This window comes from Pinus tabuliformis, chromosome 5_2 (genome assembly GCF_031772625.1).
Source record: "Pinus tabuliformis cultivar Carrire ecotype Pingquan chromosome 5_2, CPIR1, whole genome shotgun sequence".
Taxonomy (NCBI): Eukaryota; Viridiplantae; Streptophyta; class Pinopsida; order Pinales; family Pinaceae; genus Pinus; species Pinus tabuliformis.
In genome coordinates, this window is record NC_142306.1 from 272156791 (window position 1) to 272168955 (window position 12165).

The window sequence follows — 12165 nt, forward strand, 5'->3', positions numbered from 1 at the left end:
TCGGAGCAGATATACATCTCAAACTGTGAAACGTGCTAAATACAAAAGAACCCTTATTTGTATCCATCTTAAACTCTGTTTAAATATTAAAATACACATGATAACCAACCTTCATTTTATAATGTATTCTTATAAAATAGTTTACCAAAACAAATTCAATTTTACTTCAATCTCATAAAATATTTTAGAAAAATCAATTGGATTTTATTTTAATTATCAGATAAAGCTATAAACAGTTTGGAAAATAAGACAAAATATATGAACAAAGGGCATTGATGTGAAATTATGTTGGCCCATACGGGTATGAGAATTTGTGTTCCTCAAGTTATTGACACGCACAAGGCTTATCTTTTTGCCATTCCCACATGCAAATTTTAGTGTGTACAATAGTCGATGCGTGTAGGATTATGATTAATTTCGAAGTTTCCTCGGTGGAGACAGCATTTTCGTTGACAATCGACCGCTTAGATGACACCGTTGTGATTCACGGTATTCATTTATTGAATAGACAGAGCTTTTGTTTAATAAGTCACGAGTTTTGTTCTTTTCAGAGTTCTAAGTTGACCCTTCACTCTTATTTTTAAAGCAATCATATATATAAAATAATTGTGCTCCTACATCAAATCAAATGTGCACTGCATAATATATTAATACAAATGGCCCTTCGTGTCTCTTTCCAGAGGCGGGTATTAACATAATGCTTGTCTGACATTATTGTAAGCTCTGATTTTGAATTCATTGAATAGAAACAGACAAGGATTATGCCAGAGAAAAGGCTCTGCACTTGGAAAATATTCTCTGCCCGGGGGCTAGGATGGCGTTTGGGTCATATGCAGTCTTTCTTTGAACAAATATGGTCCACTTTTCCCCAAAGTGCGTTTTCCAATCTTGCTCGGTCGTGTGATGGGGGAGATATTGTTTGGCACCGAGACCTGCTCGTTGACAGAAGTTCAGTATCTTTTGGTTTTGATCTATCAAATAGTCTAAGCGCTCAGTAGTCGCTGGTATGGCAGAGCGCAGGAAAGCTACCAAATAAAATACGTCCTCATTAGGAGTCACCGCTGACATTCTGCTATCCCACCTGAAAAATGTCAAAGTATTGAGAAATATAAATGGAATGAATTGTTATCGCCAAATAAATAAGAGAACAAAATGGAGGTAGGCGTGCTTACTTATTGCGGTTCACAGGGTAGATAAGAACCGGCCCATCTTTAGGGTTTCTAAGCATATCTTTGAAAACTGCTGCGTCGAACTCTGCAATTTTACTCTTGGGAATAATTAAGTTGAGCCATGGATGGGGTACCTCCCACAGGCCGCGAGAGCGCAGTTTTAGTTCCTCTGTGTGAACTCGATCTAGGAAGTCAATATAGGGAATATCCATTGTAAACAGCGAAGAAGGAACGAAGCTGAGAACGTCCAGAAGCGAGTTTATCTCCTGCATCACACAAAATGATTGAAAATCTTTTTGGAAAAAAAATAGACTCTTACCCAGTATCAATATTCTCATAGGCAAGAAAACGAGCTGTGAGGATCACATAGTAATAGGCTACATCGGAGATGAATATAATGGGCAAAACCATATATTAGTAAATATGGATCTATAAAAATAATGGTAAACTGACCAAGTTTATCTGATCTATTTAAACACTTAGGGTCCACTGAGTTTGAATTTTATACTATGACATAATTGTCTATGTAACATATTTATCTACTTTGATTCTTCAGAATAGAAATTAAATCTTGTTGAAAATAACAGTTAGATATTATTAATAGAGGTAGCTAATACCAAATTAGTAGAATAAACCACATAAAAAAATATTCTCCACTGCGAATAAATAATTTGTTTGATAAACGTTGAAGTTCCCTACCTGCTCAACGTTAACCCTTTCGTTTTGGTTGTAATTCTTTGTCAGCTCCAAGCAGTAGAGAACTTGTCCCTTTGTATTGACTGAACTTAAGTTCCCTGGATTCTGTGGTGAGAACATGGAAGCCCTCCAGTTGTTTAGTAGGTTTTCATTTCTTAAGATTACAAACCCTTCAATGTAGTCAAAAGTATGGCCATTGTCTGGCTTTGAGATGAGATATTCTTGATCTCTGGTGAATACTTCAAAATCAGAGTAGAGAACTCGGATCCATCTTACCTGCAAAGAACAAAGCCAATGTCTATCTCCATAAAATACAAAAGAAAAAAGAACTCGTGATTTAAATTTATCATGTCTACTACTCCGGATGTTACAGAGAATCCTCTATAGGTGAATACCATCTGTGGTGCTTTTTCAAGAGTGATCCTGGCTGAGGTGATGATACCGAACTGGCCTAAGCCACCCAACGCCCCATAAAATAGGTCGGAGTTTTCATCTCTTGAGCAATTTAATATTTCTCCTTTCCCTGGAGTAATTTTAGTACGTTACACACAACACAAACGATGTTAAATAAAAACTTTCATAGATTCATTTCCATCTTACTCTCAATTTATGAAATTTAGGAAGTACTAAAATTAGAATACAACCATCCCTGTCGTAATCGCCCCACCTTAAAACCAATTTGCAAAGGTGTTAAAATAGAAAGCCTAGAATTGCAAATATGATTTTTAACTATGAAAGCTAGTAAATTACGAAATGGAGATTTACTGCGTTCAACTTTATTTTATTTCATAACAGCAAGGCAAGGAAAATTAAAGGTTTAGTTTTGGTAGAACAGAAGGTGATCGGGTGTATTGTTAACATATCTTGTGATTGTGATGCAAAGGTTATTAGTTTGAAACTTAGTGGGAAAACATTCAACTATGTTAAAGGCTGGTATAGCCAGACAAGCCATACCAAGGTCTGGTTCATACTAAATAGGCAAGACTATTTTAACTGCTTAAATATCCCTACAGGAAAGTTTTTCAAACCAAATGTTAAACATGCAGTCATCTCATAACTCCCATAACTGAGCCAACAAAGAAACGTAAAATTGAAAATCTCACCCTCCTGCCCTCACTGCCTCAATGCTTTGACGAACACTGAAATTTCAAAGGACTAGTAATATCACTAACCTGTAACTATTTGGAGCTGGTGTACGTTGCTAATCTGGGGTCCATAGCGAAAGGTTTGTCCACTGATTCCAGCATTAGAAAGAGTTCCCCCTACGCTGAGATACAAATAATCAGTCCATGATCTTGGAGCAAGTCCTTCCTTGAGAGTTGCTCGCAAGACATCTATCCACAGCTCCCCTGCAGTGGCTTCTACATATGGGTTCTCTGGTTCTTTGTGGACTTGGATGCCTTTCAGAGACCCCATTTCTATTACTATTCCACTGGGAGCCTGTGCTTGACCCTGCACTGAGTGAGCGTTCCCCTTAGCAGAAACAGTTAGCGAGTCTGACAGATAAACATATTTAACAACTCTCCTAATATCTCTTACTGATGCAGGATACACAACGGCCGCTGGAAGGTAGCTGTAACGGTTACCGAAATCTTTAGCAGCATTGTGGTTGTTGTGGAAAGTAATATGGCCATCCAAATCCAGCCTTCTGAGAGATGCCCATTGGAAACTTGATACGAAACTTGGCCAGAATTTGAAGTCCTGATTGAAATTAACAGCTGAAATCAACCTCGCAAGTCCAAAAAACAAAAGGACTGCCAATCTTCTGTTTTCCACTACCCAAATAGCCACCTTCTTCATTTTTTCTGTTGTACAAAAATTCAACAGAGAAAATAAGGTGAATTCACTGAATACTGGAAATTTTTCAGGGATATGTCCTAACACAAAGAGGTGATCAAAATAGCCTAACCTCTCAACCCTACCGATAAAAAGTAATTCGCTAAATTCGTTTTAACGGATGGAATCGAACACGAAGGGTAGGTTATAAATAGGGATGAATCCAGTATCTAGACAAAGACCCATATGTTGTATGACTCAGATTCCATATATAAAAAGAAAGCAGAGGAGTAACGAAATTGGGAAATGCTATGAGTGCTTGTTTAGGAGCTGTGAGAGTTGAATAGGATTGTTGACATAATCATGTGTGTGCGCGTTTAAAGTCTTCGATGGTGGCTATACTCGTTAAAAAATTTGCAAAAGCCATAAGAATCATGAGGTGGATTCATCTTGTGACAGCACAGAGAGCGAAGAGAGGATGATGGGCGGATCATCTAGGAGTCAACCAGTAGGCCATCACGCTGCTTTTGTCTTGCTCGAAACGGCGGGCCTCAGGATATACGTATATAGGTCGGTTTGTTCCCCACTATGAAGTTGTACGTCTGCATGGACAATCACACTTCCAACTCAGTTTTGGAATCTGCTACAGTGGCCTTCGTATCTTTAAATCAGGATGACATTTCGCGGAGAAACAGTCTGGTCCGGTTCGATGAACAAATCTTGCAGCCAAAATTTCGCAGGAGAATCCGAGAATCGAAGCTCGGATTAACATTCTATTTCGATCGACGGAGTACCTCAAAATGGAAGTGTAAATAGTATATTCTAAATTAACTGGTTGCTTCAGTGGTTAATTTAAAATTCGCCATAAGCCTTTTAAATGGTTTAAAATGTTTTTTAAATGCATAAGTGCATTCTGGTTGCAGATACATTTGAATTTTACAAATAATTATGTGTCTAGTTTAATAGATGAAATCGTTTTTATGGTTGCAATATAAATTTTATAAATTTGAGTTTTATTGTGATTTTTGTTATTTAACATGTATTTAATTTGAATATAAATGGATTTATTATTTTTTTTTATTTTTATTTTTGAAGATTCACATATTACGCATTTAAGTACAATTACATATCATATATATTTTTAAAATTTCTAATAGAATTTAGATAAATTTGCTGAGAAAAATTGTTTAAAAAAACTATTTAGTTTATTAGTTAGAGTAAAAAATAGTTATACATAATAATGTCTAATTTCAAGAAATTATTGTCATAATAAAATATGAATATTGTCATAATAAAATATGAATAAAGAATTGAACAAATATTTTTTGTTTTGTTGTTTTATCTTATCCGAACCCATTATCATCGTAAGATATGAATAAACAATTTAACAAATAGTTTTTTTTTTTTTTGGGTTTTGGTGAGATGGTGATGAGGTGTTTTTTAGGATAGTTTTTGATATGAAATCACTAATTCAATTTCTCCCTTGTTTTTCTCATCTAAATAATATATTGAACATAATAAATAATATATTGAACATAATAAAGATATAGTCCTACCAAGCTTACAAATAAATATATATATAAATCTTTCAAGATTAATTATGTGATAATAAAGTATATAAATTTTTATTTCTTCTATCTCATTTGTAAATGTGTTATTTTTTATTTTATTTTTTATTAAAATATAATATATTTAATAATACTAAATTTGAATGGTGTTGTACAATGATGGAAACAAATAGATATTAACATTGTGAATTTGACCATTTGGAATATTTAGAAATTTCATTTAAATTACAAAATAAATAACATTATACACTAATATAATATTATATATATATATTTAATAAAATATTGAAATATTAATATTAATATTATTTATTTAGAAAAATGAAAAAATGTATATGTAAATATAATATTTCCTAAATCTGTAACATTGTTTTAATGATGATTGGGAAAAATGTAAATAATAATATTTTAGTAATATAATGATATAGTTTATTAATAGAAAAAATAAATTGAAATTTTGAAATTCAATGTGGCTAAAAAAATGTAACGGTATTAAAAGATATTTATAAATGCATTAAAATTTATTTTTATTTTGAAATATAAAATCAATATTATTAAGATTTTTTAATTAAGCAATTTTAAAAAGAAGATTACATGTTATTTATCTTTTATTTTATGATGATTTTCCAAATATATATAATAAAAATATTAGTAATAATTATATATATAGATATATATATATATATATATATATATATATATATATATATATATATATATATATGCGCTTAGTTTTATATTCAGTTAAAGTTGTGTATTTATACTAAATATGATAAAAAATCTATACCATTTTCCACTAGAGTTAATGCAAAATTTGAGGGTGAGAGAAGGACCTTCAATGAATAGGGATGGAGACAGCGAAGTACCAAGGAGATCTACTCGTGAGATTCACTTAACTAAAATGTATAACGACTATGCATCGATGAGTAATTTTTTAAATGTCATAGAACCTATGAGTTTTAATGAAGCTAATGAAAATGAAGAGTGGATAAAAGAAATGAAGGAAGAATATGACTTTATAATTAAAAACAAAAGTTGGGAATTGACTCAATTTCCTAAAGATAAAGAGCCCATAGGATGTAAATGGTTGTACAAACTCAAATTTAAAGTATATCGTAGTATAAATAAATATAAAGCTAGATTGGTGGAAAAAGGGTACTCACAAAAAGAAGGTAATGACAATGCAAAAACATGCGCAGTTGTATATAAGTTGAACACTATTAGATTGTTAATTGCATTAGCTACATAGTACCATTGGAATATTCACCAATTAGATGTAAAGTCTGCTTTTCTTAATGGTCATTTATAGGAGAAGGTGTACTTGGCACAACCTGAAAGGTATGTGAAAAAGGGGTTGGAACATTTAGTTTGCAGATTAAAGAAAGCTTTGTATGGGATGAAGCACCCAAGTCATGGTATGAGAAGATAGGCTCCTTCTTTCTTCAATAGGGTTTTATGAGGAGTCAAAGTGATCCAAATTCTTATATCAAATTTGATGTAAAGGGGAATGTTGTAATGACTTTTTTGTATGTTGATTACTTAATCACTATAGAAAATTTAGTTAAATTAATTGATGGAATTAAGGTGGATATGTCACAAGGGTTTGAGATGAAATATCTTGGTGTGTTACAGTACTATTTAGGTCTCGAATTTTGGAGAAATGTTGGTTAGAATTTTGTTTTCTAAGGTAAGTATGTTAGAGAATTGCTTAAGAAGTTCAAAATGCATCAATGCAAAATTATTATTCTTCCAATGCAATAAAATGTGAAACTTCATTTTGATGATGACACAAAGGAGGTTGATGGTATAGTGTATAGAAAACTAGTGGGAAGCTTGAATTATCTTACTACAACCAAACCTAATTTAGCATACTATGTTAATATGTGAAGTCAGTTTAATGTAAGACCTCTGGAAATTCATTGGAAAGTAGTGAAAAGCATACTCAGGGATCTTAAAGGAAGAATTAATTTTGATATTAAGTATACTAATTCATTTTATGTTGAGGTGACAGGTTACATAGATTCATATTGGGTTGGTAATCTAGATGATAAGAGATCTACTATAGGTTGTCATTTTAATATTGGATCTGGGATTGATTCATGGGGTAGCAAGAAGAAGCCTATTGCATCTTTTTCATCCACTGAGGCAGAGTATAAAGATTTATGTGCAACAACTTGTGAATTTTTTTGGTTTTGGAGAGTTCTTTAAGATGTTTGAGAAGAAAAAAAGAAGGGTAAAGTGATCAAATGTGATAATCAAACCTTACTCAAGTTGGAAAATAATCTAGTTTATCACGCAAAAATAAACCATATTGATGCTCAGATCCATTTTATTGGAGAGAAGATACAGTCCAAATAATTATTTCTAGAATATTACTAAGTCTCTTCGGAAGATGAAATTTTAGTTGTTTAGGGAGATACTGGGTGTGGAAATTTATCCTTTCTCCATTAAGGATGGAAAGTTGGAAATACTAGAGAAAAGGGTTTTTAGTGGTTTAGATTTTGTTTTTATTTAGGACTTAGATCTTATTTTTTAGGGGTTTGTTTGATCTTCCTATTCCAATGTACCACTATAAGATATGTATTGATTGTTTTATTAATTAATGAATGTTTAGCAGTGCTTCTTGGTAGTCTCTAGGTGCAGCTCATCTCACCTGTGAGTTATGTGGGTCATTCTCTAAGTTTTGTCTTCCATTTCTTAATTTTCACAGTATTGTGTTGCAGGCTTTAAAAATAGACCTTTATGTATACATGCTATTTTGGATTCTTATATTTAATCTATCTTCATGTAATATAATATGTATGTATATTTAGTGCAATATATTTTTTAGCATGTATTATTATTGATATATAATAATTATCATTATTATGTTAATTATATTAAACACTTAAATATTAGTATAAAGACCATATATTAATACTCATAACATTTGAGGTGATTAAATGTCATATTTTCTCTTAGTTTTTGGTACACTATAATGGATTATTCTAATATATACTAAATACTTCTTGAGATAATGACATTGAATCTTTCACTAGGTCAAGATTAACCTAACATTCACCCATTGAATCTTTCACTAGGTGAAGTTTAACATAACATTCCCCCCTTCCACTTACTTTGAGTTTTCCTTCACCAAATTTAGTCAAACAGGCTAAGTCAACCTTCCCTTCCAGGGCATTCTACTCCATCAAAGTCTATATCTGGGGTATTTGGGAATATATATGCTCACCCTATCACCTATGTCCATTAATTTTATAGGGTACTCACCAAATATTATAATTATATGTTCCCTTATTTACAATGAAAGAAAATTAACTCTATTTTGATAATCTCGTTATAATTTTACTTTTTAAATTTCATTGTTATTCTCCTAACACTTATACCACAATCCTCTCATCTTCACACACTCCAATATCCTATTCTAATTCTCTCCTCGCCTACTAAAATGCTTTGTTATATATAGTTCTAACTCCCACAATTGTTGTCATTCGCAGAACTTAAAATTTCTTAAACATCACCATGTCTTTGTGGCATTAAAAAATATCATGCTTCTTGGTCCAAAAAACATATTAGGATTATTTATATCATTAATGTTTGTCCTTTCATGGTGCTCCAACCATCAATGTATGATGATGCATGTATAACATTAGATTTGGTAATTCCAGTTGTCGCTATTACTGCAATAAATTGGACTTAATGGCTTCCACATAGATCTAGAGGCACCCCCAAGGAACACCAACCTCCAACTAAAAATACATTACTGACTTCCATGGTAGTGAAAAATCAGCTCTTCAGCTTGGTGTTTCACTTTGAATCCTAAGGGAATATATCTCTACTCTACAACAGTGTCATTAATAGCACCAATTGCCAATAAGGGTATTTCTTTACCACCAACACCACCATTCTCTTTCACTTTTCCTTCAGATTTTTTTTTTTGTCCATCACTAAGAATTGAAGATTCAAGAGGAATAGCTTTGGGCTTGCTAAGTTGTATATTTTTTGTTATTTGAATGGGGCTAATTATTAGGTATGAACCCTATTTTTCTCACACATCATGAGGAAAAAGACATTATGGATCCAAATATGTCTCTATGAATCCATACAATCCTACATCAAATCCATTGGTATCTCTTTCTCCTTCAACACTAGAGGATCTAAGTTCACCTTCATTTTTAATGGGATCCATTATGGTTAAGCTCTTTCACTAGTTTGTCCTCAAAACTTCTACATGGTCCTATGAGGCATTAAGTTCTTTATATGCTTCAACATTTGAGAAAACCTTATCATGTATCCTCCCATAATATTTTATGAAACACAAATCACTCTTACAAGCATAAACATGGAATGCCAACAAATACCCTTATAATTATTCTTCCATCAAGATACATCTGTTAGATGTACATGTGATCTAAACATATGGAATCTCTCCATGACTCCTAACTTTGACTATCACTATCACACAATTCTATTGTTTGATATATGAGGTATACATATCTCTCTTTCACCTAGTTAAAGTTGATTTACCATGTATGGCTTTCCTTTACACTAAAAATTGTAGGAATTGATTAAAATCCCAACTAGTAACATCATCTTCAGTGAGTAGTTGGTCACGTTGATCCAAACCCAATTTAGACACACTAATAACCCTGGATCCTTAACCCATAGTGCCCAAAATTTGTCCGAAAATGTGCTTCCTTCAACCCATTGGGAGGAGCCAAAAGGGTATAACCCTTATCCAAAAATCATGCACATATATGCCTTTCCTCTCTATAATGGCTCGACTAATTTTACTTGCATACAACTCCTTCTGAAGGCTTGGCCTCTTCTAGTACTCCAACTCCTATACTCCTCTTAAGTTCCCAAACGATTCCGGTCATGCCCCCTTCTATCCACCATAGAACCTTGCCTTATAACCTTCACATCTCGTGATCGTCGATCATGAACAAGTCCTTAAAAGCCTGAGTATGGCCTTTTCCATATTATGTGATTCTCAATGTGTCTGAGCTACAACCTCCAACATTAGCCTTTGGTTGGCCCACTTAGCTTTGGGATCTGTTAATGCCATCCCATAATAATCTTTATATTGTAGCATAATAAAAAGGGGAATTACAAAATCCATTGGGGTAAACCCTCTAGGCAAGACCCATCTAGATTTTCCACTTAGTATCTCTATCCCACTTTCAAAATCTTATCACAATGCACAGATAAGTTCACAAGCCTCCAGATTATGAAACTTTTGAGCAAGTCCACTTTGCCTTGTGAACTTGTTCTCTAAAGCCCCCCTATTTCATAAGTTCTCCCCTCTTATTCTTCGAGGATAATAACTCTTGCCTAGTGGGGTAAAGAGCTCGTGCTCTTTACTTATGAAATAAAGTCTTTGGTCCAAATTTTCACATTTTGTCTCCCGATGCTATCAATTATGTCTGATGTCATTGTCAATTGAAGGATGTCTTAAAAGAGAGAAAATGAATAAGTGTCTTTCCTTTATTGCGTACTACTCTATACTCCTTCGACTATGAAATGATGATATGTAATATTTATTCTACCTATTAGAGTCTTTTAATAGCATCATGAAAGTATTCCTCCTTTGCTAAATTCGACCTTTGTGATCCTCTTGCTTTTACAAATATTTGATTATCCACGTAAGTGCAGGACTTGGTCTAGTATGCTATCAATCTTATTTCCTTTCGACCTCTTTATTTTGCATTCTCAAATGATCCTCCTACAATCGATCTCATATATATACATGTTATATATTAAATTTTCCTCTTGGACCTATCCACACAACTACAAAACTGTTATTTTAAATTGTGCATGTGTTACAACGTATATATTCTAGACATAAAGATAGCAGAAGGATTGGTTATTAAAAAAACTGTAACAACCCTGGGTTGAAATTTCATGTAATAAAAGTTAATATTCCAAGCTAAATGTTTGAAAAATATCCTAGTGGGCATCACTTGATGTGTTTTATGGCTAAGGGAAATTTCCAAAGGCAATGGATAAGGATTTGGAAAGGAAAATAGGTATTTTTGGCACATTATTTATGAAAATAATGGAAATTAGGAGAAAAGGAAGGTGAAAGGTCACAAGTTTCATGTGAGGAGGAAAATGAAGGAAGATAATGGAAATTGAAGAAAATAAAGGCCTCATTAATAAAAAGGCTTCTCGGGATCAATTTGTAACCTTTTGTCAGTTCAATTTCAGAATATTCTTCTGAGAGGAGAATAGCACCAAGAGGAGAAAGAAAGTAAGTAAGAAAGGAAAGGAAAGGAAAAGAAAAGAAGGACAAGGAAAGAAAATGAAGGTAAGGATTAAGTAGCTTCAATGAGAATACTTGCAGGTAACATATTGCATGTGTCATTTCCTAGTTGGTTTTGACATGCATGGTATGAGCATGATGGCAGATGGTTCTTTTGCTATCATTGGCTTGGATTTTTCTAATATTCAACAATGAATTTTAGCCTAGCCTTGCAATTTTTGGATAGTTATCATATGATGGGATTGTTCTCAATTTGAGCTTTGGATTGTCAAATGGTGTTGGAATCTAAGGTGGGGTGGTCTCAGGAAAAAATTGAAAGGCCTAGGAATCCCTTGACCAGTAATGGCAGGATACATAGTAAAGCTTGAGGGTGGAGACATGATAATTCCTCAAGGATGGTGAACAAGTTTTGAGGCATCCATGATTAGTTCAATTTTGTGATCTCGACACCGGTTTAGGTGCGATCACGGTATGGAGAGGGCATAAGTGGTTTAACCTATGTATTCCCTTGGTTGTCTTTGGATTGGTTTATCCCATGAGATCCCATATTCATGCTTGGAATATGGCATGGGGGTGATTGGCTAAAAGAAATATATGGTTCAACCAATCTATGGTCAAGTGGAACATGGAAGTCCTAAACCCAGTTGGTAATTTCCTATGCTTAATAAAATCTAAGTTCTCTTTCTTTTGGTAA

The 12165-nt window shown here is 33.3% G+C and overlaps 1 protein-coding gene across 1 annotated transcript; it reads right to left on the bottom strand.

Moving 5' to 3' along the window:
* Positions 1–596: 596 nt before the first annotated feature.
* Positions 597–3904, bottom strand: LOC149158575 (cytokinin dehydrogenase 9-like). The gene is made up of 5 exons (XM_089437771.1): positions 3038–3904; positions 2261–2388; positions 1869–2141; positions 1173–1435; positions 597–1081 (listed from the first exon to the last, which is right to left on the bottom strand). Exons 1-5 carry the CDS (start codon positions 3663–3665, stop codon positions 760–762), a joined length of 1614 nt encoding a protein of 537 aa, XP_089293897.1. The 5' UTR covers positions 3666–3904; the 3' UTR covers positions 597–759.
* Positions 3905–12165: the final 8261 nt, after the last annotated feature.